The following is a 27735-nucleotide window of genomic DNA, read 5'->3' as shown; positions in this document are numbered from 1 at the left end:
CAAGAAACATGGGTAGAATAAGGGCTTTATAAAGCCTTTTCCAGAGAAAGCTTAAAGAGGAATTAGCATTCTCACAGGTCCCAGAGCAACTAAATTAAGGTTATAACTCAAGAGAGGTCCCCTAAATTAGCAAAGAAGCTGAAGAATTGCTGAGATCCAACAAAATACAGTTTGAATCAGCAAAAAAATTTATTTTGAGTAAGCAAAAAACAGAAGAATTCTAAATAATGAGGAAGAGCAGAAAAACATTCTGGACTTGGTGTATCTGGCAGCTGCCTCAGAGGAATCCCTAAGAACAACTAGGTCACCCTGTACCATTAGCAAAGGGCACTGATGTGAGATATTTCAACTTTGTATTTTCTTCTTTTATGCTTTCTTCTGCACTCTTTTAAACTTATTAATCAAGAATATATCTTTTTTCTTTGCTAGAATTGAAAAAAAATCTTTAAGTCTCTCTTCAGCATGAACTCAGGTTAATCCAACACACAAGAAAGGCTTTTTTATTTCTTTAAAAAGTAATTCAAACATAGCACTGCTTCAGAATAGCACAGAAAAGCACATAGCACTCCCTGAGTGCTCACAGCCCAAGGAAAGGATGGTGACTCCTAAAGATGCATAAGGGGGGAAAATATTATTAGAACTTTTATTCATCAAATTATAGTTTATTTTAAAGCCTCAAAATACAAGTGTGTAGCTAAAAAACACAAAACCAAAAACATAGTCCTCTGTGGCAACAGTGTTTTTTTCCAGATTTCCACTTTTTCTCTCATATCTGCTCTTGTCAGAAGGGTATATTCCATGGAAAAGAAAACTGGGGCTTCATATGACAAAAAGTATACAGGAAAAACAGAAAAAAGTACAGTATTTTTCAACACCAACATTAAGATCTACAGAAATATGAATTAACGGAACTTTGAAGCACATATAACATAGAGCCTGAGCATTACTTTCAAGCCTGATTTGATTCACTTGTAAACTAAATAAATAAGAAACTAACTGTGACTATTCACTGGAATCACTCTACATCCATCCTACTTGGAAGATGAAGCTGTTTCAAAACTGATATAAATATAAAAAATGAATATAATTAGGGGGATATTTGTTCTATATAAATATGCTTTTATATTTATATATCTACTTTTCAACTATATTGTGTATTACATACATATATATACATAGAGCTGATTTTGTACGGCTGAACAAACGAAATTTCCACCAGAAGAACATTTCTGTATTTCTGACTCACCAAGTCTTGATCTAAGGCACTAGGTACAGATTTGCTCCTTATGCTCAGAGCATCCTCATTTCCTTCAGAGAAAGATTCACTCAAATCTATCTCAGATCGACTGCGATCTGGAAAATAAAAATAATGAAAATGTTCATTACAATTTGTCTGTAAAAACAGATAAAATTAAAAAAAACTATTTTGACACTTTTTAATAAGGGTTGGTTCAAAAGCAACATTTTTAAACAAAAATACAACAACAACAAACTTTTCTGCAATATTTTCTGTCACACAATTTGCAACTACTGAACACCAAGATGAAAAATGGGAGAGCACATTCTAGGACGCTGTTCAACCTACTGGCCAATGCTTTTTCCTGCATTTTTTTGCTGCAATTCTGTTCCCTGTGGCTCACACTATTGATCAAGCTTGTGACTTTCTCTGGCAAGCCTATCAGCCTGTCACGCTGCAAAACCTACAGCAACAGTATTCATAGGCATAGCCAAAGCATTACTAAACTGCCCTAATGAATGCCTGTTTCAGAATTAAGCAATTATGGACAGAGAAAGTATTCCTGCTGCCACTGGGGTTTCCGGGGCAGGATGGAGAAGCGAAGAAATGTCTTGAGGAAAGATTTTCTTAGTTCTCCTCATAAAAATATTCTGTGCCGCTGGTACCAATAAATCATAGAAGGAAGTGGATGGAGAGAATACATCTACAACCTGCAGTCAGAGTCTGGAAAGTTTTAACTGCTCTTCTTCAAAGGGCCTTTGAGCTCTCCCAACAACAGGAGACAAGGACTCTGACTGAGGCCTGCTCCCAGGTTGCCTCTTATTCTGCTCTTCATCCATCTCCTCTGGTGACCTGAGACCACTTCTTAAATTCTAAAGAAACTTTCATATTATGGGGTAACAGAAATAGGCTTTTCTAAACATATCTCCACTGATTAATTCTGTGCAATATCCACAGGCTTCTGCCACAGGCTAAATTGAAATGAAAGACACAGAGTCCCACTGCACTTCAGAGACCTACCTGTAAAGCTGAACCCACCCTGTTAGGCCGGTAAAAAGCAGGTTGAGTGGCAGAAAAGCAGCGGACAGGGGGATCCTGCCTCCTAGTTCAAACAGGAAGAGGAGGGCGATCTTCACCCACTGCTGTAAGGTGTCTCTGAGATTACCTTCCTAAGCAAGCCTTTACTTTACAGTTTCTGATGAAAGGAGGCCAACCTGCCAATCCACAGTGCATCACGTACGAAAAGCATGAACGGCACGAACATTACGGAGGGTATGATGACCATTTTTTTGTATGTGAAATTTATTGTTCAACAAGAGGGGAGAACTTTCAGAGTTAACAGAAACAAATATGTGAAATCTAGATCCACTCTTTCAATGTTCATTATGAACAGGAAGTGCAGAGTCACAAGAGTAGCATTAATTCTTTGATGTGGAGCTGACAAAAAGAGGTTAAAGCCTTGATACTTGCCTGATGACAAAGATACCCTAGAAACTGCAATGGAAGGTGTTCCAGATGATTTCCTACAGTGCTTTTTTACTAAATCTTCAGGTACACTTTCACTTGCAGGAAAAATGATGCCATTTTCTAAGCCAGTGACCTGCTCAGTAGGAAAAATATAAATAAACATTAAAAAAAAAAAATCTATCAGGCTACAACACAACATTTCTATTAATTCCTGCATATCCAAAGCTCCTTTAGCACTCCACTGATTATTAAATATATTTACAATATAATCCAATCTGCACAGCACACACACAAAATTTGCATGACGACACAACTGCTGCATACATACTGAGCTTGCAGCTGAGGAATCAGAGCAGAACCCCCGGAATGACAGGAGGAAACAAATCACTCAAATCTACTCAGTGTTCACTTAGCGTGGCAGTTCAGAAAAAAAGAAACTCCTTTATTTTTATACCAGCATAAAGATTTCTGCTAGGGCTGAACCCTAAACCCTAGGGCTTGAACTCATTAAATGATGCCAGTGTAACTCATCTAATAATGCCAATGTGTTTAATATCATTACATCTACTCACCTTCATGTAAAGGAATTGCTGACAAAGTATCTTCTTCTAAATTAAATGCACCGGTCATTTTTAAACAAATATAATGCACTTACTCTAGTTAGCCTGTGTGCCAGCAAACACATATAGGATGTAAATAAAACAAGCTTTGATTTTTTTACAGCTCCCGAAACTGGCTCACATATATACTCACGTTTTTCTTCGGAAAGACAATATATTAGTTGAAAATAGGAAACAAATGATGTGTCCTTTCATCAAGACTCTCAGCTCAAATGCTCATCAAACATTAATTAGGTATTATCTCTTAATATAAATTTCCTCGTGCACTTGGATCATGAAAACTTAGGATAACTCTACAGGAGGTTCTCGATGTGCTAGAAGGGTCACCAAAAGGAATTCAGGAGCAGCAGCCAGGGGTGGATGCCCAAGAAAAAGGCTGTCTGTCCAGCAAGGCAAAGAGGGGCTGCATCTGGCTGAGGTGAGACAAGTCCCTCTTGGCTAGGAAAGCAACCAAGGGCTGCTGCTGCAAAGGAGGCCATCTACATGTCAAGCTACCCAGCCCTAAGAGCTGGTTAGAGGAGTCCCAACATTCACTCCGATACAGCATCTAGTCCACATTTTGTGTTATGCCATAATTCATGCACAGTTTAGTGTCCAAATGCTGAATGGGATAAAATCATCAGGACTTGGTATTTTACAAAACTCCCCTTTGAATCCAGCGGGAACTGAGGCTGGACCCCACAGATGCTGGAAAGTCAGGTCCTTATTTCAAAAAGCTTTTCTAATCCTTCAAGTGCCAGAAATGCTTACTCCTATTCCTTGAGCTTCCCACTTTCAGAACCTACAACTGACAATGTAATGCTGAACATGCAAAGGAACTCTCAGGTGCAAGGAAAGTATTTGCCAAGCTAAAGATCACACCATAAACAGAACATAACAGATTCTCATTAGTCCCATAAGAACTGAGGAAAAAACCCAAACTCTCATTTGGCAGCCTTGTCCTTCTTGGGCTACAGCAGGATGCACCAGGGCAGATCCTGGCCAAGCCACCTCGTTCGGAGTCTCCCGTGCCAGCGCAGGGAGCCCAGCTCTCCAGAACTCCCTGCATTTACCCCGGTGTCCTCTGTGGTGGTGCCGCATGCGCCCAGCGCCGCAGCCCCGGCCAGGGCTGCAGGGGAGAGGCGGCTTCCGCCCGCGGGGCCCGCAGCTCCTTCCCGGCGGCCGGCACCAGCCTCCGTGTCGCTGCTGTCCAGGGCGAGGGCGCTCCCCCTGCGGAGGACGAGAGAGCGTTAGAGAGCGTTAGAGAGGGCAAGAGAGCGTTAGAGAATCGCTGCAGCAGCCGGGGTGGGGGTCTCACTGCAGGAACGTTGCGCTCTGTGCGCACAGATTGATCCGCTGCAAGAAAATGGTCATCTGGGAAGAAAAGCTAAAGGCAAACTGCAATTGCTTACACAGGTATTTCTCCTTCCAGCACTTCTGCCAGAACCGTGGATCATCTAAGCATTTCAGCTTAAAGTTTTATTTCCATTTGAAATTTGATTTGCAGTAAAAAAAGGTGAAAGCCCACTATAATATACTTTAAAACAAAATGCAACTTCTTGGCTAATTCACTCATTTCTCTTTTTCTACAATTATCAGTTTATAAATATTTTTCTTTTTAATTTGGCAAAAATCTCAAACATGCCTGCAGGACAATAACAATTACTGGTGAATAAGAGTGGAACTGCAGCTTCTTCACAGAATCACAGAGTGGCTGAGGTTGGAAGGGACACCTAGAGATCATCCAACCCCCTGCTCCAGCAGGGACAGCCAGAGCACGGGGCACAGGGCGGCATCCAGGCGGGTTGGGAAGATCTCCAGAGAAGGAGACTCCACAGCCTCCCTGGGCAGCCTGTGCCAGGGCTCTGGCACCCTCACAGGAAAGAAGCTCTTCTTCCATAATGAGATACTATTCTAGGATAGTAATACAGAAAATGTGCTGGAAAAATGCTTCGGAACTAAGAGGCCATTTTCAGCTAAAGTAGGCTTGCTTAATCAATATTTCAGATCTGAAGGAATCTTCACTCTGCTAGACAACATCTTAATTTCACCTTTTCTCAGTTTAGCCGCATCGTATTCTGAGTAACTGCAGCAAAAATCTTTTCTACCACAAAGGAAATTTCTCTAAGAAGTACTGTTGAACTGAGAAAAAAATATATTCTTTAATACAGCAGCTCTTGTCTTGCTACCAAATCAAGCAGTGGTCACAGACCCTGAACCCATGTCAGCAGGTGATCCAAAATAAGGAATCGGAGGAAGGCCCCAGATACCTCCAGTGATTACAAGTGCTGTGTAACCTTTTTGTCTATCAATGGGTGCCCACGTACTTTTCAACCACATCTATCCAATTTCTATTTTTGTTATAGTAGACAGTGTATAATAAACACACTCTCATGCACACGCACTTCACATACACACACTGCTACCTCTTAACCCGATGAACTAGTGACCAGTAAAGCATGAAAAAGTGATGCTTTTCTTGGTTGAATTTTAGTCCTATCAGGCTAGCAATCATCTGTATTTTACCAAAGCTCTTAAATTTAGATGCACACACCTCAATTTCCAAATGTGCTATTGTAGAGCAAGCAGCCCAAACGCTCCAAACCTGCATTTTACTGCGTGTCAAAACACTTGCAACAGAGAGCGTGGCAACTTTCTGTTTTGAAAGCTGCTGTTACAGTTCCTTTCCTCACCGCATGAACCAATGTTAATCAATAAAGCAAGGGTTTAGAAGTAATCAAGTGGGCTGGGAAAAAAAAAAAGGGTTGAAAACCTTGAAAACCTGCTGCGTGGGGTCCTGCCTGCAGGAGTGGTCAAGGCAGACTGAATCCCTGCACATGAAACCTGCTGCAGAGACTTCTCCAAGTCTTTTGACTTTTGTTTCAATTGGCTATCGAAAAAGGAGTGGCTCATTTTATACACATACATCACACAGACATCGAAGAAAAATATAGTCTTTAAGGTGACTAAGTGAGGCATTTCCATACGGCAGAGAGGACCGCTGCGTGATGGGGCAGCAGGCCTCTCCGGAAGAGTGTGGCAGTGCTATTGCTCCTGGCAGCACCCTGAGGCAACCTCCCAGGGCGTGCAGCTGCAAAACAAGTGAACGCTTCTGCTCAAGGAGAAATAAACCACCTGAAGAGATGGGACTCATGGCCTGGGCACCTCTGTTTTCAGCTCTGTACAGCTTTGTTTAAACCAAGATATTTAGTAGGAAGGAAAATTTTCCCTGGTGGCAGGTGAAATACTATCAGCTTTAGCAACACTCCTGGAAAAGTAAAGGCAATTCCAAAAATCAGAAATATTCAGGAATATCTAGGAGAGCTGCAGTGTCACAAGTTGTTTGTTAAATTATTTTAATTTGAAACTCAAAACAATCATGGTGTGTGCTGTGGGAAGCTTTGCTGTTATTTTTAATAATTACTACTTAGTTCTTTTAAATCACCATAGATTAATCATATATTTGAGGATGCCTGATTTAATCAAGTATTTAACCATACATGTTCAAGACTGGAATTTCACCCCTCCAGTGAAAAAACGAAGCTGCTCCTCAATCCTTCCACACTAATACCATGGAAGGGCCACATCTTCTGTGGGCAGGACAGTGGCCCAGGCCCCCACTAAGAGCATCTCCTGGCAAGCCAGTTCTGCCGCCGGCACTTTGAGCCCGGCCGCTGCTTTGGTCAGGCCGTGATGATGGTAGAGACAGAAATTGCCATAATGACTCAACACCCTTAATCTAATAAATCCTGCACACTGGCTCTAGGCAAGAGCTCAAAATTGATGCCTTATGTGAAAATCCAGCAAGGCCACTGAACACAACAGCTATTTTTAAAGGTTACATCTTACTTCCTAGTCATCCATCTAAGCCTGCAGACAGCGCTCATCAGGTGGCTAATGCCAGCACACTTGTTCCACTTCATTTATGAATTGCCCAATAATTTTCTTGCAGTCTTTGGCACATGAAACCTGCTGTACAGACTTCTCACAGTAAGTACCCTTTTGTCCTTGCAGTGTTCAAGTACTGCAGAAAGTTGCTTAAGACTGTGCAAAGTCGTGCAAAGCACCCACACTGGATCGCCAAGCTTCTCTCTCCTGGAGCTTTCACTCAATTCTGCTCTGTTCAGTTAAAAACAAAGCTGAAAACAAAGCAAAGCAAAACAAATCCAGAGAAAAGGAAAAAAAAAATCACTCCTGCTCTCATAATAATCACATGTGAATCTGGTTAGACACAGGAGGGCTACCTACCTAAAGGAAGCCTAGTGAACCATGCAGACTAAAGCATACAGATTTCTAAAGCTGGGCTGGCCTGGAAGTCCTGCAGCAGCCAGTTCAGAAGAAGTAAACATAAACCAGCAACTTTCAGGAAAACTGCTGCCATCCATGTTAGGCACGCTGCAGAACAACCAGAGACTGCCGTCCACAGCTCAAAAACACAAAGGGAAACACACTTCTGCTTGAATAAAAAGGATAAAATGTGGGCAAATTAAACTTCACGATGTTCCTTTTACCCGACATCACTGACGCCCTTTGAGATGAACTTGTCAGGAGATACTGAAGTGACCCAGTGCAGACCTTCTTGTTCTGCAGACCTATTCAGAATCTCTCAAGAACACTCATTAGAAAATGGAAATTTCTACTGGACCTTAGAGAAAAATGGCATTATTTTTCACTAGAGATTGCAAGATTTCTAGGTTGTTTGCACCTCAGCAAAGGAAGCACATTTACATCCAGCATAGCTAATCCAGTGAACAGAAGTAAGCTCTTTTGGGCCTCATTTGGCAGTGAGTCATGAAAGGAACGTTGCCTGTGTCATTTTATAATGTGGCCACAGCGGCAAGGACTGAGCTCTCCCAAGCCCAGAAGGACGATCAATGTAATCACGGAACCAGAAATAAGTATCACAAATAACGGGGGCAGTAATTGTGGGAAGAGCAGTCTTTGAAAAAAGAAATATATATTTTAACCAATTAACTTGTCATTACCAAAGACACACTCTAGAAATCAAGGTTCTAGAAATAAAGGACAACAAAACCCAGAGCAATCACCACCAAAGCAGAGAACAGGGGTCTGGGACAGAGAAGAAGAAGAGATCTTCTGTTTTGTTTTTCAACACGAGTTCTGCTTCTCGGGTTGCCACAGCTGAGCTCTCAGAGACACAGCGCACCTGAGGGCAGGGCCCCCGAGGCCAGCCCCCGGCCGAGCTCTCTCCGCACGTTCCTGGCGCTCACCTCTGCGGGCTCGGCGTGGAGCTGCCACTGCGCAGGCTGCGCCGTTCCGCTTCCCAGGCTGCCGGCCCTCCGGCTTCATCTCCTGGATCTGCAGCTTCTCCCTTGGTAACCGCCCTAAACACCTTCCTGGTGAAAACAGGAATAAAATAATATGTTTTAAAAGCTTCAAGGTTATTTGCCAGGAAACAGCAATGCGATCCATCTACCACGATGAGCAGGTTCTGCTCCTTTCACGTCTCTTAACTAATGACAACTCTACATGTATTGATGAACATGGTGCCAATTTCAAACATCAAACTGATTCCTATAAAAAGTAGCATCATATTTACTACCCTGAAGACACAGAAGATCAAAACATCCTTCATACTCAACACGACCACTTCCTGCCTTGAACCACTAGTGGTTTTTTTGGGACGAGGAGGGGTGTATGCTCTCTTAAAAAAATCTTGTATTTTCTAGGATTACATGCAATAATGCCTGGAACTTGCTGTTTCCCAAAAACGTAACAGCACCCTCTGCTCTGCAGGATGTAATCCACAAAGATAAAAGTTTTGAATAGCAGTAATATTCTTCATTGACTCACAAACAATGATAGGATGTAAAGGAAACGTATTAACTGTGTAACACTGCTCCTCAGTAGGGGTGGGCCCCAAAATGTTTTTGTTTATAGAAACTGATTCACGAGACACACGAATGTAGAAACCGAGGGAGGAAGGAGAAGCAAGGAAGGGAGAGGAGGAATAATGAACTACTTTAACAGAGGGCACAGATAATACTTTGGAAAAGCAGGTCTGCTGACTGTAGCATTATATTTGCTTCTACAGTGAATGAGATCAGTAAAAAACATGTTTCAGGCCACAAAATGAAAAAGGCTGGAAATCACAAAAAACTGCCATCAGAAGATAAAAATAAATTCCTTTCTTATGGGCAAATATGACTTACATATCCGTGCAAAGAATTTAAATTAAGAGTGGATTAGATCTGCAGGACCAGAAAGCAAATACACTGTAGAATCCTGCCAAGCTCACAGGGGACACTGGCCTTAGGTAAGTTTACTTAGATTTCCCATGAATATAGAAACAACTGCATGTTCTCTGTAGAACCAACCAATAAGAACAATATGGGCTCAGCTTTCAAATATTTATGAAGATGTGGGCCCAGGAGTTGCTGAGACGTTACAGTAACACTTAGCTTATGCCTGGGCCCCTTATAATATTTAGATTCAGGTCACTGCACAAAGTGTGGCTTTGACAGTCCGTACTTCCAAATGGTTCATGGAAAATGAGGTTTCCGGTACCAACTCTCCTATGAAAATGGACTTTACTGAATGCTTGCTGCAGCTACCAACTAGCAACATTGAGAGTAACATCTCTATAATGTCCTGCTATAATAGTTTCCTTAAACTAGTTCTTCCTTCACTTTGATTGGAGAACTCAGAGGCATTCAGAGACATTCAGATGCTCTTTTTTTTTTTTCCCCCTAATATTAAAAAGAGAGAGATCACTTGAGTTAATTTCTGGAATTTCTGTTCTGCCACATTCTTTATGTGGCACTCCCCAGAAGTCTAGCGCTCTCTTCCTTACAAGATAGTCACAGATGCAAAAAAGCTTACCTACTTATGTTACATTTAGGATCCATAATAAAAACTGCTCTTCTACCAACTGAAAGTTTCCCAGCTACCAACCAGCCCATGTAACTCTGTCCAGAAGCTGAAAGTTCATGTGAGTTTTCTTCCTTTTCCCCCATAATAACTTCAAGGTGTAGCCTAAATGGGGCCACACATGACACCGAGACAGGGAAACAACCAGCAACATAATCACTGTCCTGCAAAGAAGAAGGGAGTCCTGCTCTTATTGTTAGACTGCATTCACAGAGCTGGAAACTAATGAAATACATGGCTGTTAAACTGAACCAACCCCACCCATTAAAACAGCCTCCCCAAATACTCTTTTCTGTACCTGTTGCTTCTGCAGACCAGCAGGGGACATTCTGTTACTTCAATATATAAGCAGGAAGAATGCAGGAGTGAAACTGCCTATTTTTTTTTTTTTTTTTTTAATCTACTACCTTTACAGTTGAAGAATAATTACTGCTGCATTTCCTAGGAGACAGTGGCCTAATTATGGCAAGCTCTTAAATGAGAACTGTTTCTAGCCCTGGGAAGTCTGGGGTTGATGAGGAATGCTAGAGTGACTGAAGAGAGAGATGCATGCGACCGCACGCAGCTGCACGCTGGTTTTCCAGTTTCCAAGAGAAAAGTCTTTACCCTATCTTTCCAGGTCCGCTGAAGATAGATTTATGTCCATTTGAGGAGGAGGCTGATGCATCTGGATGTTTTTCTGCACTCTCCTGCGGTTGATCCAGTCTTCCTTCATCCTTACTGGAAACTGCATCTACAATGGGGAAGGAAGGAGAAATAAAAACAATGTTTACAGAAAAAAAGGCAGCAAATGTCAAACATGACCTACAAGAGTAGAGTTTTCCATTTGATAATACTAAATAAGAACAAATGATAAAATGGCATGCAGAATCATCTGAGAAGCTTGGTTTTGCTTTTCATTAAAAGAAAATAAATTTGAAATAGTTTGAAATGTTTCTTGATATGAACCATGCTTCTGAATTTGTCCCCAACAAATAACATAGTTCACAACCACGGAGCTTAAAATATAACTTCTCAGTGTAAAGTACTCTTTGTGTTAAATGAATAAATGTTTTCTAAATCACAATTGTTTGCTCAGCCAGGAGTAGAACTGCAAAAAATATATAAATCATTTTCCATATAATATTTATAAAATGTAAATATATTTTTACAAAACACAAAATAAATCAGGTTGCATAACATAAACCACTGGAAACCAAAGGCACAGAGACATGCCCATTTTGGTAATTTCTGAAGCTCACTCATGCTGGAAAGATCAGCATTCTGCCAAGCAGGGCACTTACACCACATGTTTTTTTCCGATGGCAGCAACTCATTCTTGCCTCCTAAGAACTGCCAGTTGCCTTCACCGTTCAGATAAAGGCTCTCTCTGAAAACAGACTATCAAAATGGAAGCTCCTCTGTGCCAAGCAAAGCAGCCCGGGGGAGGGAGAAGCATCAGCATGCAGGAAAGCCCCTAGCTCTTCAACCAGTGTCCTGTGGTAGCAGGCAAGGCACCAGTCATGGCAGACTGGCCACGGACTGGTTTTTGTCCCTAACAGCTGCTAATGGTTTCACTCTGAGCCTAGGAGTGCAGGGGCTTTTTTAGGGGAGGTGGCTGGTCACAGGGAAAGACAAGGGGGAACAGAGCCTGACAGCAGTGTGAGATGCAGCCCATGCTCCAGGAGACAGCACATGAGTTCCCGTTTAGCTTTCCTTGTTCGGAATTCCAAGTTTCTTTAGAAAATTCCAATGAAAATGGAATTATACATTTTACTCAATGCCAATATAATTAAAGGGGAGGCAAAGAGGAATAGCTAGTTTATCTGTGGATACAGACAAACTTTCTGGGAGGAATTAAGAATCAACTCTTAGAGCCTTTGCTTCCAATAGGGAGCTGATCTTCCCTAAGCAGCTCTACTTTTCCTATTTAATACTTATTCATAAACAGGGCATAACAATACCTCAGTATAAAACGAAGATTAAAACACTGATTATACTTGCACATTCTACAGTGAAAAAGAAATGAAATACAGGTTAAGCAGAATACCCAGGAAACAAGTTTTCCAAGTTTTAAGCACAAACAGCAAAGTTTTCCCTGGAGGTCCTCACCATTAGCCGGGAATTTGCGCAGGATGGACTGTCTGACAACGTCGGTTCCAAGGACACTGGACTGTTTGAAGCGCTTTGCTCTCTCTTCGAAAAACCATTCACCTGTCACTATCCTCAGCTGTCTACATGGGGAAAAAGAAAAAGATCCAGCAAGACATGCACATTAAAAAGCCTGGTCAACCAAAACTGCTGTTTAAGCCCTTAGGTCACCACCTACTCCTCATACTCATGAGCTCTGGACAACGTTTGCATGACTGCAAACTCAAGGCTGTAAGATAAATGTAGTAGAAAGAACAATCATCCTGTTTTGTGAATAATTTTCAGCACAGGGAAATTTACTTTGGAAAAAGTGCTCCACTCCTATGTTCTTTCTCCCTCTTCCTTTGGATAGGGAACTACTCAATTCCACAATTTTCAGAGTCTCCATGAAGATAAGAGATGTGCAAACAACCACAATGGACGGAGGGAAATATAAAAAGCAAAAATCCTGCCAAACAAGCCATGGATCCAACCCGGCTACATTTTGCTGCAAGTTCACAGGTATTTTTAACCTAATATCCTTTACAGCTTCATACGCTGCCTCTACAGTCAATGTCTTCAAATGAGAGCACTGCTACGAGTCTGCTACGTGCCTGAGGTTCAGAGCAATGAACTTCCTTCTTTGCTACTGTTTTGGATAATGCTGCTTTTTCTGGGGTACCTGGAACGTTCTCAAATCCTCCTACTCATGGAACAACTGAAAATCCTGCGTTGGCCCTGCTGTTCTCCATAGGTATGTTTCTGATGCCAATTGCTAGCCTTTCAGTGAACCACTTACATTCACCATTTCTACTGCCATATTATGTGTACCTGATGGCTAAAAGTCACTATGTATGAATATTCCTGCCCCCCGTCTAGATTACAATCAGGAAAAAACTTACTTGCAAGCCTACACTAGAAAAAGAAATCACTCGGTCTTTTGGGCATGAAAATTACCATAGAGCCATTTAAAGACCTGATCAGTATATTTTCTGTTAAATCACTTTGAGTCATGCCTGAGTGGCGAGTCTGACCTGGAAAAGACAAAAAATTACAGAATCGCATCCTGCCTTAGTCAAAACATCATCTCTTCTTTCCCATGAATCATGCAGGCGCTTTTCACTTCTACTAAACTAGGCTCAGACAAAGAAACAAACACAATTCAGAACACCTGCTCACAAAGGTACCAATAAATCATTATTGCCTTACCCTGTTTTTCGTGGTGGTGGTTTGGTTTTGTTTGCTGTTTGCTTTTTAATGACTTTTGATAAGCATCAGCAGCAGGAAGGCTTTATTTTTACCAGAGACTATGCACCTTCTGCTAATACGAAATGAAAAGGCTTTCTCTGAAGGTGCATTTTCCCTGCCCATTCACAGCATGCACCTCTCTGAGCCTGTTGTTTAATGTCACAATTTACTGCAACTCCTGTCGCTGCCTCCTCAGCCCTGTTTCCTTTGAGAAAAACCTCCCCCGTTCTGCTCCCTCCAGCAAGAGGGCAGAGGATTCAGAATGGTCTAATCTTAGACTACACTGGAAGAAGCAGGTCTCTAGTAAACACAAACAAGTCCCACAATCAATACATGAAACACAGAAAATAGAAGGAATATTGCCTTGCCTTCAAATGTTTCACCCCTAAGGCCAATTCTAACCACACTGAAAAATCAAGAAAAAAAAAATCCATCAAGATGCAGGATGTCTCAGATGGAACAAGCCTCAGCCTCCACTTAAATCTCATCTCATCAATGCTGCCTTGTCATCAATGCTGTCTTGGGATCTTGAGTTCAGTTGGCAGTCCTTCTCGTGGAAAAGTTCATATCTAACAATCACCTCTACAAAAATAACACTTTTGTGATATTTTTTTGTGAGGAAAAATATGAACTTTATACCTTTGAACTTCTTTATACCTTTGAAGTTCTAGTGCATTAATACTGGATGGGGTATATTTAAGTGTAATTTTCATAAACAATGAACAATTCACAGAAAGACTAAAGATGTCTTTTTCCTGGATGTAAGGCAGGACTTCCACGAGCCCTTTCCATCTAGGTAATCCCTCCATAAAAGAAATAAGGCTGCACAGTCAATAGTAGAACAAATAACAGTGTTCAGAGGTTTATTCTGTCTTGTTTCTAAAGTGGGTCAAAGTTGCACAGTGACACCTAATTTGTGGTTACTGCCTGCCTTTCCTTTACTTATGCTTGCTTTTTCTGTTGGTTCCTAAGATAGATAATAAAAAAAAAAAATACATTCTACCTAAAACCATCTTTAGAGGGGCCTTCCTGGGTGAAAGACAGATGCAGAAGCCACTAGTGTCACAAACAAAGCAAGCAAGAGTTACACATTCCAATAGTAACAGCTTTTGCACGATTGCAATTGCAAAATTCAGTAACATTCATCAGTATCTTTGTAAGATTTACGCAAGTTAGAAGCCTAAGAACGGGGACATTTCAAATGCCGTACTTGAGATGTCTAGGAAGATTTTTCAGAAAATCATGTTTACGTAGCAGGGTTTAGGGTGGAATACTTTAGATTTCATCTAAATCCTTACACATTAACACAAGTACGTAAAAAATAGGACTTTAGGGCTGCATGCTTCTTGCTCTGCAGCCTTCTCCCGAGCAGATTATCTCCATTAACTCACTGCTCAGTTTCAATATGAAAAATAACCTGTGGCCCAGCCCTGCCAAGGGCTCGGCTGCTTATTTTCCGCTCTCATTCCTGCAAGGTAATTTCATGGCTAAATGTTCAAGGATAAAAATTTCTTCAAGTCGGAAAGGCCCAATTTTTATCTTTAAACATTTTGTTTGGAAAACAAAACAAAAAGAACCCATTTAATAAACAGGGGCTACCAATGCCTCACTGCTTGGTAGCCACCCAGCCTCACCCATCTTCCCAGCAGAGTAAAGAGAGATTTGCTCCAGCTTCCTTCCCCTCTCATCTTGCTCTGCTACCATCCTTGCTCCTCAGAAGTACAACTAGAAAAGCTGCAAGACCAGAGGCTTGAGAACATGTAGCTCATAGATAAACATGCCAAAACTTGTCACAGAACCACAGAATCACAGAATCATTAAGGTTGGAAGAGACCTCTAGAGATCATCTAATCCAACTTATCTTTGTATGCATTTGATTTCACAGCGTATTTTCTGTAACATAAAATAATTTCAGAGTATTTTCAAAAGCTGGGAGGCCACTAAATTTGTGACACTATAAAAAAAAGCAAGCCAAGCTTATACTTATAAGTTACAAAAAATAAAGAAAGAAAGAAGACAAGAAAGCTCACGCATATTTGCATACTGGGGCACTCGAACCATCCCTGTTCTTAGGCTCCTAACTTGCACAAATGTTACCAAGATACCACTGAATTTTAATGACACTTTGAAACAATGTAATTAATTCTTCTCATTATAGCTTTATTCTGCTGTAAGAGCGTAGGCCGTGGAGGCATTTTATCTCGCTGAAGACCTCAATCAAAACAAACAAATTGTTCCAGACGCATCCATAAGGAGAAGGAGCGGCGGCGGCGCCGAGCCTGCCAGCAGAGGCTCCTCGCAGAACCGGCATTTCCCTCAGCCCAGCGCTCGCACCGCTCGCCACGCCACCGTCCAAACACCAAGTGACCAAATTCTGTTTTCTGAAGATGCAGAATCAAGTGGCCACGCTGGAAAGCTGCTCTTTTACACCTATGGCTGAAAGCTACTCATGAGCACAGTCGGCCCTCAGAGGCAGGGAATGGAGCAGAAAACCTCCTCTGTCCTCAACTGCATCTCTATCCACGTGCTCAGTTTGCCCTGTTAAAAGCAAACAAGAACGGTCACGATCCATGAAATCTATCATCACGCCCATAAATCTCATTCTCTACCCTTAGAAAACTAAGAATATGGGAGAAGACTTTGCTCTCACACTTCTTCATCTTTAAATTCTTCATTTTGCAGCTTGGTAGTAACTCTCACAAAGGAAAAAAATTCTGTTTATGTACAGTCAAGGGGAAAAGTCTTCCTGTAACTGTAAATTCTAAGACAATTTAATGAGGTTGGTATACATAAAAATCCTGCTAGAAAAACCTAACTTTTCACATTCACATTTCTCTCCTCGACTTCACAAAATGTTTTGAGGAGGTTTTGTGGAATATCATCAATGTGCTGCCAACGGGCTTCCCCACCATCATATGCAGGCATTGTCTGCCTTAGGAGGAATGATAGAAGAATGTTTAAAAGATTATTTTGATAAGTGGAGGAGTGAAGTCAGATCCAGTTGTTCCCAGGTGAAGGTGTTCTGATTGACAGGCACATAAATAAATTTTTATTATTATTAAGAAGACTGATATCTCATCCCTAGGGCTACCATGACACTACCATGTAATTTTTGACTCGTTTGAAAAATAACACTTTATTTTACCTTTTCCTTAAAAATGTACTTTTAGAAATAACCCAGTCCTCAAACCAGCGTATTTGTGACTTGCCTTAGACTTTTCCTAGGTTTTCTGGTAGGTGGACTTAATCCTAGCATAAAATATCAAATCAATGATAACATTTGATCTCAAACTATGTGATGGAAAGTCCTTTTGTGGCATTAAATGCACCTCAATCTATAACTATGTAGGACTCAAGTTGCTCAAAAGCAAAGAAGGTCAAAATGAAGCAGCATGCAGGAAATGGCAAATACAATATTCACACTTTCTTTCATGGCCACAAGTTTCAGCACCCATTTAGTCTGTGTGACTCAAGGGATTTCTGCAAGGGATTTTCACTCATCAACATGCCATAAAAAAAAATCATCATTGCTTCCAATAAACACGCTCAATACCAGCACGAGAACTTCTTTGCTGACAGGAAGTGTAATGCAGGAGGCCTTCCAACAGTTCCAAAAGATTCACTTCCATACTTACATATATATATATTATCATCTACTATGCCCACAGGAATAGCTGGCATTTTCAGGGGTTACCACTCCACCATCGCCTGAAGTGGCACTTGGACACGTTCCTGTAGACAGTTTTAGCAAAACAGCCAAGAATTGGTAGCGCCAAAAACCAAACAAGTGCCCACGGCCATTTCTTCGTCCTCCCTTTTTTAAGAGTCACACAGTGACACCAGCACGACCTGCTGTTGTTACCAGAAAAGCACAACCGGTGCTGCTACATGGGTTTCTATACAGGTGTCAATGACTGTTCATTCCCCAAGGCAGGCAAAAGAAAAAGCGGGGAAAGAAGTGAAATATTAACACATTTTACAAAGTCAGGAGCATGGTGTAACAATCCAGCTTGACACACTCAAATGCTGTATACAGATCAGCTCCACAACAACAACAACAACAAAAATAAAAACCCAAATCCTTCCTGCTATTCTTCTGCCTTTTGTTTCCAACTCATACAGCCTAACTGTCCCTTAACATTGGGTTTCCATTCTGTTTTCCTTGCCTTCTGCCTTGCAATCTGGTCAATGGGCCTGTTGGCATTAACTCTATCATTTCCTTCTCCAAATCTAATTTGAAAGGCTTAGAAATCCTATTTTTCTCTGCAGAAAAGTCAAATGAGACAGAGGAAAGTGGAACTGAATGAATACAAACCAGAATTATTTAAATACCAATAGGTATCTCCATTGAATCCAACTCCTGAGCCCTATAAGGAAGGAGGGTCCATAAGAGCTGGTTAGTATTCAAGCATCGCATCCTCCAAGCTCGGGATTACTGCATCCCTATGAGCAAGAGGTGCAGAAAAGGGGACAGGATGAAGAAGAAGCTCCTGGATCCAACAGAGGGAGGAAGTGCACGGACAGGTCACCCGGGAGGAATACAGGAGCACTGTAACAGCTTGCAGGAATAGGACTAGGAAGGTCAAGGTTTATTTCGGAGTTGAACTTGGCAAGGGATATCAAGCACAACATCAGTAACAATGGGAAGAGTAGAGAAAATGTGGGCCTACTGCTGAGAGGGGCAGGGGCTTTGGTGACAGATCCGGAGATGCCTTCTTTGCTTCAGTCGTCACTGCCAAGATCAGCCCTCTGCAATTCCATGTCATGGAGACAGGAGAGACATCTGGAGAAAGGAAAACTCCCTTAGTTGAGTAGGGTCAGAGGTCGGTTAGGTAAAGCTGACACGCACAGATCCAAGGGATGGGAGGCACCCATGAGTGATGAGGGAGGGAACTGGCAGAGGTCATTGCCAGCCCACGCTCCAACATCTCTGAAAGGTCATGGGGAACGGGGGAGGTGCAGGAGGACTCATGTCACTCCAGGCTTCAGGAAGGGCAAGAAGGAGGGTGCAGGGAACCACAGGTCAGTCAGACTCACTTCCATCCCTGGAAAAGTGATAGAGCAGCTCACCCTGGATGCCATCTCTAAGCACGTGAAAGGAGATCGGGAGTGGTCAGAATGGATTTTCAAAGCAGAAATCATGCTTAACCAATCTTCTATGATAAGATGGCTCAAAGAATGGATTGATAGATGGATGGAGGGATGGATGGATGATGCTCCCATCATCCCAGTAGTGGATGTTGTCTACTCGGACTTCAGCAAGGCTTTCAACGTCGTCTCCCATAACATTCTCCCAGGTAAGCTCAGGAAATGAGGGATAGATGAGTGGACAGTGAGGTGGACTGACAACTGTCTGTGGCCAAGCTCAGAAGGTTGTGATGAAGGCTGCAAAGTCCAGCTGGGGGCTGAGCACTAGCAGTGACCACCGGGGGGTCAGTACTGGGTCCAATCCTGTTCAGTGTATTCATCAGTGACCTGGGTGAGGGGACAGAGTCACCCTCAGCACGTTTGCTGATGATACAAAACAGGGAGGGGGGCTGACACCCCAGAGAGCTGGGGTGACCATCAGAGGGAGCTAGGCAGGCTGGAGAGATGGTCAGGGAAGAACCTCAAGAGGTTCAAAGGTAAGTGCCGGGTCCTGGGAGGAGTAACCCCAGGCACTAGGACAGACTGGGAACTGACCATACTGTTGCATGCTGCTATGACCGTACTGTATTTCCTGGGCTTCTGCCCATCACCCTCGCTTGAACTTTCTGCAGCTGGCCAACATGACGTGCCCTTGGAAAGGGAAAATACGACATGTGCCACACACAGCTGGGCACAGTACTCTGCATATAGCAGCACTGCATCATGTTCTCTACAGCCCATAACCCTGCTTGCACATTCCTCTCTGATGCTGGACTCTTCCACAGTAACACAAAACTACCAATTGTGTTCAGTTTTCTAATCAATGCAACACTCAGATCCTTTCCTAAGGAACATCTGGATAAGCCAGTAGTTTTTTCATTCTCTGTTTCTGCAGCTGATTATTTTGTCAGTGTAGTGCTTGCACATGCCCTCGGGGAGTCACCATCTACTTTTTCCTCTTTCTCCAAACTGTAGGCATCACTATGAATCCCAGCGCTGTCTTTCAGCCTGCCAGCAGCACCTCTCAGTTTCACCTGAGTATAAGCAATACCTGCAAGTATAAGCAACATATTCATCTACTGCATCTAAGTCCATAACTAAAATAAGTAACAGCACCAAACCCACAAAAGATTCTACTCAATACCACTGTTTTTTTGGGACACTGAAATGCTGCTAACTACTGTGAGAGCAGAGCTCCCTAATTTTCCAGGCAGCTCTGCAATCACACTGACAAAAATTGTTTCAGGGCTTAATCTCCCTTGTTTATAAGGTGATGAGAATGGCATGAGAGAACACATCAGAAGTTCACTGAAGTCAAGTTACAAGTCATCTCGTGCTCCTCCTCCAGCCATGAGGTCTGTCACCCTAGCAGGAGAAGAGATTAAATTGTTCTGGCGTTATTTGTTCTCAAAACAGCTCTTACTCATCTTCCTGTCGTCTTCTTTGTGCTTTCAAACAGCCTGGTGATCATTTGTTTCTTTTTTTTTTTTTTTGAGAGAGTATGCCTAAGCTGACAAGGCCAACAAATGCTTAGTTTTCCTCATTTCAAAAGAGTAGTACTGGGTTCATCTCTGTCACCACACGTGGAGGCATCATTTCTGAAAGACACGGAGCTGAGATCATCTCAAGAACTGGCTGAACAGAACGGGAAGAGCTCAGCGCAACTCTTACCCTTCTGAAAACACCGATCCAACTACTTCAGCATGTTCCACCCTGGAAGAGGTGAGACAAACTGTCCTCCAGGCGTACCCCCCCAACAACCGGAAAGAGGCTAAAGCATCTGGCTAAAACCAGATATTGAACTTATAAAGCTAAGGTTAAAAGACGTAAAACTAAAACTCTGTGTCCTGCTATAATCACTGTTCACTAACTGGCTAGGGAGCCAAAGTCTGAAATTTTTTACCAATTTGGGTTCATTCTCCGATGCTATTTAAGAAAAGCTTTTTCTTCCAGATCTCATGGAAGCCTGTAAGAAACTCTCTCCATGGAATTATTCTTTTCCCTTTTAAAGGATAATCTTATTAGTTTTTGTCCTTATAACATCCAGTTCTTACATCAGGACATGTAAACTAGATTTATTAGACTATTTCCTTTCCGTCATGATTATTTTACTGAGTCAAGTTCCAAACTCCTATATCAATATTCCAATCACATGATTTATTTCTCCAAGGTTTTGCTGTATATGAAACAGATCATCTGGATCACATGTTAAGATTTCCCTTCTTTATTCACCTGACATCCTGTGTTACAGTACCTACTCTCTGCCTTTTCACCACGGCTGCCTACCTCTCCCATTGCCCATACTCATCACTACAGCATCAAAAAACATGAAGATTTATTTAACCCCTTTACTCCCCTTGCCATCATGTAACAATTCTCTTTATAACTCTAGCTAACACTAAGCATCCAAGGAGCAAATTTTATAAATGCAGCTTTTTCCTTTCATGGGGAAAATTTCTATAAACACAGAAAAAGAGCAAGAACAGAACCACAACTTGAAATGCTTTTACGCCCACTTTTTACATCCGTTTCCTCACAAATCCCCTTACCACATTAGTCAGAACATATTCTCCTCACTGGCTCATAATTCTGTTATCATTTGATTTTTCCATTTGTGTCTAAATAATGTGAATGGACTGTCATTGTCATAGCATTGATTTTCCCTCACTTCCAGGCCCTCTATACCAGCAGCTCAGCATCTGCAATGCCTGCAGCTTTCCTTAGAAAGAAGGAGAGCTGGTTTGAACTGGAAAAGAATAGATACTACCAAGTAGTGCAGCAAATAAACACACCAGTTAAGCCTGTCTTCTTATGCATACACGTGTCTGCTACGTGTATGCATTTGTGCGAAGGGGATACAAAACACAAAAGTGACTTAGCATGGGGTAACGGCTAAGGGAATTTAGGAGAGCTCCCCAACTTACGCAATCTTCGCGCACACCGAGCACTTCCACTGGCCGTCGCTGCCCGCCACACGACACTGGGCGCAGACTCGGAGCTTGCAGGCCGGGCACAGCTCTCCCCGGTCAAAGATGAGGCCCAGATTTTTCTGGCAGCGAACACAGACTCTGCTGCTGTCCTGCTGACTGTGGCGGTTTCCACCTTTCCTTCTCACTTCCAGCAGCTCATTTTTCAATTTCCTAGAAGAAAATGAATGATTCAATTTGAAGATATAACTGACTTTTGAGCGCTGTAAAGGTAAAACATTGTAGGGATCAGGTAATACTTCTGCCTTCTCATAAACTGTATAAATTTTTTATGGATTAAAGTTTAGTGTCAAGACACAAACAGGTACATTGCCTTAAATATTCACTTTATTTTCAGACACATATATGGTAAAGAAGAATGAATCTATACTCTGCCTGTTAGATATGCTAATGAAGACGAAAACAAGCAGTCTTTTGGTAGATCAATATCAGTGACTGCAGAGAGCTGAACAGCTTCAGGCCCCTGGTAAATCCTCTTTGCTTGTCCCTTGTCAATAATTCCAGGGATGCGGAGCCCAGCTTGCTTGCAGCTCAAAACTACCCTGTGCTTCCCCCAAAACAAACAAGCCACCAAACTCTGTCTTGTAATGAGCGTGTGCAAAGTACCACGTGTGTAGGGTTAGCTAGGTGTGTACAGGCAGCTCTGTGCTCGCTATTCCCACAGAATCACAGAGTGGTTGAGGTTGGAAGGGACCTCTAGAGATCATCTAGTCCAACCCCCCACTCCAGCAGGGACACCCAGAGCACGGGACACAGGGCGGCATCCAGGCAGTTTTGGAAGATCTCCAGAGAAGGAGACTCCACAGCCTCCCTAGGCAGCCGGTGCCAGGGCTCTGGCACCCTCACAGGGAAGAAGTTCTTCCTCACATGGAGATGGGACTGCCTGTGTTTCAAAAAATGACTTAAAAAAACCCATTGAAAACTAAACAGATGTGGCACCACAGCAGAACACTGCCAACTAAAAAACTTAAGGCTGTCTGTTTAAACAATGTGACTTGTGCATTACTGCTTCTGCCACTGGCCCTTAAGGATAAAAATACTGGCATGTAAGACCTAACACTGATGGCTCCAATCTCTGTGGTGCATGAGTCAGGTCCTTAAAAATAACAACATATGAGATGCAACTATCACATTTCCAACAGCAAAGAAAAACACAGTGAAGAACTGTGAGAGAAGAAAAGAGAGGCAATATTAATGCCCATCTTCCCAAACTCAGGCATCAAGCACGGTCCCATCGTAACCCAAACTCCCACCAACAGCTCCTTGCACTCCCATTCCTCATGTCTGTTGTAGACCCTGAGACCCTCGTAGCAGAGCTCCTAGCTCTGACCCTGGAGCCACTCAGGCTGGAAGGGAACTTTGGAACCAAATCCAAACCTGCAAAGCACAGTCCAGCAGGTCAGGTTGCCCTGGGGCTTGTCCAGTTGGATTCTGAGCATAGCATCTCCAAACACGCATTTCTGGGCATTTCTTCCAGGATTTGACCATCTTTATGGTTTAAACAAAAACAACAGAACATTCTGGTATCTATCTGGAATCTGCCACTTTCCAGCCTGTCCCCACTGCATATCTTTGTACTGTGCACCTCTGGGAGGAGTCTGGCTCCTTCTTCTCCCATTAAACAGCTGACAACGGCAGCAGCACCGGTCAGGTCTCTTCTGAACAAATGTAGTTTCTTCAGGGTCTCCTCCTCCTCTGCCGTGGGCTGCAGCCCTCTAATGCAGTCCCCCTCTGGACATGCTGTACGTCACTGTCACTCTCATCCTGGGGAGCCCCAAGCTGCACCCCAGAAGCGACCTCACAAGTGCTAAATAGAGGCAAAGGGCAGAGCCACTATCTCCAGCTGCTCAGGCAGGATGTTGACAAAACCCCCAGGTCCTCTCAGTCACTCTCAAATGAGGTTCTGTCCACTCAACCCCAGGCCCCTTTCACACCACGGAATCTTCTCAATACAACTACACTCTCCCACTATCTCCAGGCTCTCTCCTGGTTTTCAAAAAAAAAAAATAAAGCTCAAGCTCCTCTACTCTTCCAACCCCTTCCTGCAGGCCAAGGCACCCCAGGACACTTCCTCAGCACAGCTCCCACTCAACAGCAGCCAGGTTCTTTGGGTTTAACCTGCCAGGCTGTCACCCTCCTCAGCCCCAGCACCTCCTTTCACACCCTCCCTATTAGCCACGGGCACACAGAGTCTCCCCACACAGAGCACAGCAGCTACCTGGGCCCACAGGCCCTGCACGTGCATCATCTCAGAGGGGACTCAAAAAGCTGGACAGTGGCTTCACTGGAAATAGCAGTAAAATGCTGCAGGGAGAAAACGAGAAAACACACACTTTTAGAGGGCAAAACCAAAACAGGACTGGGGACTGTAACCCCAGGGCAGGAGGTTCCGGTGGGTAATGCTTCATAAGGGACTAGGCTCTGAAATAGCTGGGTTATTGTGGACACGTGGTCATGTTACAGGGTTGGCTCCCATTCTGCTTCCACTGGGATCCCCAAAACACCAGCTGTTCTGCAGCCCCCCGGCCTGTGGGTGCTCTGAAAGCTTTGGAAAAGGATTCCTTCAGGTAGCAATTGTGAATCCTCTGCTCTGGCCAAGAGTGATTTCTTCTTTGTCCAAAGTTCTGATTCTTCTTTTCCATATTCACGCCCAAGAGCTTTTCTCCTGTGCCATAACCCTCAAAAGCCCATCCAGGTTTTCTGAGCATTCTTGATGCTTTGCTAATTGTTCTTGCAGTTTGCTCACTACACCTTATGTCTATCTACTCCCTGCAATGACATGAGTAGCTGCAAATCCATCTCTGGTTTCTTCTTCCAGACAGCAGATAGTTCCAGATCAGACCGGTGACCTGCACAACAGTAAAGGCAGTTTTTGCCTTCTTTTGCTTGGATAAACCTTCCAAACAAGCCTGTCTCCATTAAATGGCAAAGGTTAGTGTTCTGGGTTCAAAATCAAGGCAAAATAATAATGCTGCTACTGAAAGGTTCTCAACCATACTGTCTTAGTAGAGAGCTCACATCTATCTATTTGAACCACAACTGCCATGGAGTGTCTTTTAGCATTTGCAAAGACATCCAAGTATTGCTGAGCTCCGGCAACTTAAATTTCACTAAATATAATCAATCATGGACAAAATGCCTGATGATAGACTGCCTCCCCTCTCAGCAGCGCGAATTTCTCAGAGAAAAATCACTGGATTACATGACCCTTTTATTACTACGCAGCCACTTTTAGCACTCACTGATCTCAGGGCAATTCAAGATTGGACTGACATGATGTCAAGCACCCAGTGCCCTCCAGGCTGAAAGCCTCCCTGCCAGGGCTAAGCACCCTTCTCCTCAGAAGTCTTTAACCCTGCCAGAGCTTGGTGCTCTGGCCACTTTTGGTCTTCCTCGAGCCTGCTGAAACAATCTGCTTGCACTGGGTCCATTGGATGGGCTCTGTTCAGAGTTCCCTGTGCCCAGGGATGCTGCTGCCAGCAGGAGATCTGAGCCTCGAAAACATGGACCTGAGCAAAGCAAGAGGAAGGGCAGAGCTAACCTGCACTAACAATGTGGATGGCAGCCTCAGCACAGCCCTTTCAGCCACCCCACCAATTTATGACCCGTTTCCCTACTCTGACCTGACAGCAGAAAGGGACACCCCTGCCTACTGGAGCCCCAGGATTTGTCTCTTCCAATAGCCCTTTTGGACCTCAGCCACTCCACTTTCACTACCCTCTGCTCAAAGACATCAGCTCAAACAGGGTGATTCTTGTTTCAGCTGGAACAGAGCAATGCCTTGTAAAGATGGTAGCCACCAATAAGCTCTCCTCCCAGAACAAGCTGTGTTAAGGGAGGAGGTGCAAGCACTGGAATTTAACATAAACAGCTGAAAACTACAGGTCCTTTTAGATTCCTGGAAACACAGACAGGGAGAGGAAAAATATTTCAGTGACACAAAAAGCAGACAAGGGCAGCCAAACAAATGCATCTGGTTTCACTTAATTCATCAGATAAATATTATCCCAACACACAAAGCAGCATATTTTCATCTTCTGATGAAACAGTCAGCAATAAACAAGAATGCACTGAAACTATTAAAACAGAAAATTCTTGGGATAAGCAGCAACATTACAGGGATGAAGAGCGTGCAGAAGAACCATACAGCATATTTATAGTGTACTGCCTTATGCCATTAAGATTTTTGGAAGTTTTCTACAACCGAATGCACCATTGCAAGCTTGACTGCTGACACTGCCTCATGCAGCCCCTGGGTCTCCGTGCCCACAAGGGTGTCTGGCTGGCTCCTGTTACCTTGATGTCCCCGGCACCTCCAGCTGCTCCTCTGCAGTGCTGCTGCCAGACAAGCAGCTTCCTTTCCTCCCATACATGCACAGATGAACAATGTGTTTTAACACAAGGTCACTTTCCCTACAATATTATTTGTAGGAAGCCTTGCATAAGCACAGACACACTATACAATATACAGACACATATATACACTATACAATATACAGACACAAGCACAGGATCACACTATATATACTATATATTAACCCACATATCATTTTGCATTCAAAATAAGTCCAATGCATAGCCAACAGATTTCCGTTCCTGTTATCCAAACTTTGAAACTTCTTGGGAAGTACTTGCCTAGAGTTGCCACGGGGTGGTAGCCATGCTACCACTCTCTCCTATATTCTAACAGGGATAATATTTTAAATTGCCTCTGTGGAGCTCTATGGATGAACAGGGTGATGTCATTTATTTACCCAAAAGGCCAAAAATGCCAACTCTCCCTGGCAGTGCAGGACTGGGGCTGCAGGGATCCTCATACAACCACTGCTGGAACAAAAACCAACGAGCAACTACACGAAACACATTTACAATACAGGGCACCTCCCTTTGAGCAAATAGTTTCTTTGATTTTTTTTTGGCTTCTCAACTTGCCAGCCTACACATTAATCTTGACACCGTTTTTCATAAAAAGCATATGAAAAGAACAACACTATTTAAAAACAGTGAAGGGACAGGAGAAATACACCCATTTCAGTTCCTGGTCTTTATTGCCATTCTCTAGAAGCAAATTTCTCCCAGCAAATCAGTTATTAGAACAATTACATAACTGTTTAACTAGACTTCTAGTTATACCGAACGCATGCTGAAAGGTGAGAACATAAATAAACCCTAATACTTAACAGCAATGCCTGTTTGTACTACCTAACCAGACAACGGATACATGACTTGCTGCCTTCTGCCTTCTTCCTCACATGAAGGTGAAATATTCATATGTCAAATAAAAAACAAGAACAGCCACCTGCACTTCAGAACACATGCATGAGCACTTATTATGAACAGAATTGCTAATAAGAATTGCTAATAATTCCACTATTTAGGATATCCTCCTACACCTACTAGTGCTTTCATGTCGACCAAAAAGAGCCTTTCAAGGTACAATGGCTTTTGAAGACTGATAGGAAAAGAGAAAATAATTGTTAAGACAGATTCAGAAAGGGAGGAACAGACAAAAACAAATTCTTCAGTGTAATGTTTGAGTAAGTATCTTGATAGAATGAAAAATGCATGGCACATAAATATAAAATGACTTGTTCTTCTACAAAGTACTTCCATAAAATATGAAGCAGACTGCACCAAATGGCATTCCAAAGACAAAATATGTTTCTCTGAAGTATATGTATGAGCCGTAATTGAAGATACCCTTGCAAAGCTGCATTCAGAAAGGAAAATTATGGAGTCACCCAGGAACTGGAGTTACCCACCCAGCTCTTTATATAGTCTGAGCATCTTAGATGTCTTATAATTTACAGCCTACTTCCTACCCTTACTAGATACTTAACACCTCGATGACAATTTTCTAAGTATGCTGTCAATCTAAAACCAGCTGCTGTCAATGGGAGCCAGAAGGATGTATGGACTTCCTTCTGCTTACTCTTATATTTCAGATTGATCTTTTCTCAAGATGCTCTTTTGCCTTGTGGCGAAACACAGAAAACCCCCTATCACCCATCCCTTGACTGAATTACAAGAAAGAAAGACAGAAAGAAAGACAGAAAGAAAGACAGAAAGA

At 42.8% G+C, this 27735-nt stretch overlaps 1 protein-coding gene across 1 annotated transcript in view; it reads right to left on the bottom strand.

The window, feature by feature from the left end:
* The window catches only part of SYTL5 (synaptotagmin like 5), a 67777-nt gene that overhangs the window by 16612 nt on the left and 23430 nt on the right, over positions 1 to 27735 (bottom strand). Inside the window, exons 3-9 of the mRNA XM_026047317.1 lie at positions 21603 to 21818; positions 12286 to 12407; positions 10801 to 10927; positions 8535 to 8660; positions 4377 to 4533; positions 2708 to 2837; positions 1247 to 1353 (exon numbers count right to left, since the gene is read on the bottom strand). Of these exons, the coding sequence (XP_025903102.1) occupies positions 1247 to 1353; positions 2708 to 2837; positions 4377 to 4533; positions 8535 to 8660; positions 10801 to 10927; positions 12286 to 12407; positions 21603 to 21818 (985 nt within the window). The remainder of the gene's footprint in view (positions 1 to 1246; positions 1354 to 2707; positions 2838 to 4376; positions 4534 to 8534; positions 8661 to 10800; positions 10928 to 12285; positions 12408 to 21602; positions 21819 to 27735) is intronic.

Source organism: Nothoprocta perdicaria, unplaced genomic scaffold, assembly GCF_003342845.1.
Source record: "Nothoprocta perdicaria isolate Ctin4 unplaced genomic scaffold, notPer1 scaffold_49, whole genome shotgun sequence".
Classification (NCBI taxonomy): Eukaryota; Metazoa; Chordata; class Aves; order Tinamiformes; family Tinamidae; genus Nothoprocta; species Nothoprocta perdicaria.
Note: the sequence above shows the minus strand (reverse complement) of the source record. Positions and strands in the feature narration are given on the sequence as shown.